General features: G+C 66.5%; 1 protein-coding gene across 1 annotated transcript; it reads right to left on the bottom strand.

The window, feature by feature from the left end:
* On the bottom strand, positions 1 to 1,363 carry AMSG_11581 (uncharacterized protein; the record flags this gene model as incomplete). Its single annotated transcript, XM_013897119.1, has 1 exon — positions 1 to 1,363. A coding segment is annotated over one exon (1,363 nt), but the record flags the coding sequence as incomplete, so codon positions are not given.
* Positions 1,364 to 2,905: the final 1,542 nt, after the last annotated feature.

Here is a 2,905-nt window from a genome sequence, read left to right as displayed (position 1 = left end):
GGCGGTCGCGGTCGCGGTCGCGGTCGCGGTCACGGCGGTCACGGCCGCGGTCGCCGCGTGACCGGCGACGGTCGTTGGAGCCGGCGTCTACGCTGCGACGGCGCTTGCGCGAGAACATGTTTGGTGTCCAGACGAGCGGTGCTGGCGGAGTAGTGGGAGCGTCAGCGTCGGGCAGCTTGGCCTCATCGATGGCGAGCTGAAAGCGTGCGGCAGCATCAGAGCTCTCGTCAAGGAGCTCGTCGACGCCGTCCATGATGGCCTTAAGGGCAGAGGTCTGGCGCTCAGCGTGGTCGGCGACGGTCTTGCCGAGCGACGACCAGAACGCCTCGTCGCCCTTGTACAGCTTGGGGTCGACGAGCGCGGTGGCAAGGACAAACGGAGTAGCGGCGCGGTAGACCGCGGTGGCGCGCGAGGCCCAAAAGGCCAGCTCATCAGACTCGGGCTTGCGGCCGGTGCAGACAGCATAGCGCTCCGACGAGACAATGCGCGACGACGGCGGCTTGACGATGCGGACGGCGTCAAAGACCTGGGCGAGGACAAAGACGACAGAGATGGTAAACTCGGAGAAGACGTCCGAAAGGCGCAGCACAAAGGCGCCTCCGGGACGGAGAGTGCGGAACATGGCGACAAGCTGTGCGACGATGATCCGGGCACAGAAGAGCTCTTCCAAGTTCTCCTTGTGCTGGGTGCCCGACGGGGCCTTGAGTAGGCCGTCGGCGACGACAATGTTGGCCAAGCCGTTGGCGGCGGCGACCTTTGCGAGTTCGTTGATGTTGTCCTCGACAAGGATGTCGCCAGTGGAAGTGGGATGCGGGCCGCGGACAGGGGTGAACTGGTCGCATGAGGCCAGCTTCGAGTACCACCGCGAGTGCGGCTCGACGCCCGGGCTCTCGAGGGTGATGCCTGCACCGTCTGCGGCTGGCATGTGATTGAAGAGGACCTGGGCAAACGAGCCCGGCCCGCCGCACAGATCAATAAAGAACAAGTTTTCGAAGCGATCGACGGAGCCCGGAGCAAGGAGGCCCGTCGCGGCGAGGACCTCGTCGAGCTTGGTCCCTGCCCTGTTCCAGAACCGTGCCGGCGCCGGCTCGCCGAGGAGAGCGGCGCGGACAGTGTAGTACGCCTTGGCCTTGCCAGCGTCAAAGACGGCGTCCATCCGCGACTTTTGCTCCCACAACGCATGGACGGTGTCGGCAGGCACCAGGCCAGCTTCGGTCATGCGCTCCACGTCATCCACCCCACGCAGGGCGCCCCAGGCTGCCGTCGCCAGCGGAGCCGCTTCCAGCTCGGCCATCGCCAGCTTGGTCGAGCTCGTCACCTCGCCCACGAGCACCTCGCACGGGATGCGCTCGACTGCGGACATGTGTGTATGAATAGGGGGGGGGGGGGTAAGGGGTAGGGGGGTAGGGAGAGAGATGGTGGTGGTGGTGGTGACGGGGGTGGGGGTGGGGATGGCGGTGGTTGGTGGGACCCACCTTCCGACTGGCAGTCGCTGCAGACGGCGGCGCAGGGCAGAGGGGATGGACGACCGACCGCACCACTGTGCGATGCTGGGGCCTGATGCACATACATGACAAGGATTGCGGGCTGTGGTGGATTGACGCTGTGTGTGTGAGCACCCCGACGCCATCCATTGGCTTTGTACTCTGCCAGTGCCTGCTACTCACCTTGATCAGCCCCACTGCCCACAGTGTGGCCATCGTCCCTTGCCCAGGGTGGCTGCCAGTGCTGCTGCGCCTCCAGCGTCCCTATGCCGTCGCCCGTGGCCACCCCCACGCCCCCACCCCCCCCCCCCCCCCACCCTCACTCACGCCCCTCCCCCCTTCCTTCTGACCATGGCTGACATGGCGGCCGGGAGCAGGTGCATGGCCGAGTGGCCGCAAGTGGGCGAACAGACGGCGGTGCCGAGCCTCAAGGCTGTCCGGGAGGCCCTGGTGGGCATGGGCGGCGAGCTGGTTGGGCCCTGGTCGGTCAAGGTCGAGGTCCTCTCCATCGGTGGCGGTGACGAGCCGGTTATCGAGCGGTCGGCACTCGGTTCGGTCCCTGCTGTTACTCTGCCTCTCCGGAGTGAGCGCCTCGTCTACCGATGGCGCTCCTCCTGCCATGCGCAGTCTGCGGTGGTCATGGTCGATCGTATGGTCATGGCGGCTGGCCACGCCCTCCTCGCCGTCGGCCCGCTCTTTGACGATCTGCATCCGCTGCGCAAGGTCGCTCTCGACGGCTTTGCCTGCGCTCTCGGTGCCTTTGTTGTCCACGTCGGCACTCTCACTGGGCCGGGCGCCGGCTCACGCCTTGTCATCGCCCTCGAGTACGCCTCGTCAAGCAACGAGGCTGAGTGCAAGGCCCTTCTTCTCGAGACCCTGCAGCATGTCGTTCAGGCTGCACACAATGCGAGCTCGTCAGGTGGCTCGGCGTCCACATCCGTCCGTCTCTCGGTCCGCTTGGTCACGCCGCGAGTCCAGACCAGTGAGATCGGGGCCAAGCGGGCGTCGACCAAGCCGCCCCCGGGCGAGCGTGCCGCCAAGGCCGCCAAGGCCACCAGCGGCGCACAGATAACTGGCAGCAGTGCCACCATCGACGTGGTCGACGTGCCGTGGGAGCGGTACTCGGGCCTGCCGGAGCACTTTGACGCTATGCACTCGGCGGTGCAGACCATCGAGTGCCTGCGGCTAATGAGCGTGCTGCAGTGAGGGTGCTGCCGTGAGGCTGTCGCTGCGACCCGATACGACAGCTGGTCTTCAGCCAATAGCAATAACACCGATTATCGCTCTCATCCGTCATCCCTGCCCCGATATCTGGCGTGGACCCGTGGATGGCTTGCGACGAGCTCTCCCCCAACCACCGGCCACCGGCCACTCGCCCCTCCCCCCCCCCCCCCACCACCCCCCCCCCTTTTACCACCAAC

The sequence above is a fragment of the Thecamonas trahens genome (assembly GCF_000142905.1).
Source record: "Thecamonas trahens ATCC 50062 unplaced genomic scaffold supercont1.127, whole genome shotgun sequence".
NCBI classification, from domain to species: domain Eukaryota; order Apusomonadida; family Apusomonadidae; genus Thecamonas; species Thecamonas trahens.
This window is presented reverse-complemented; position numbering and strand designations above follow the sequence as displayed.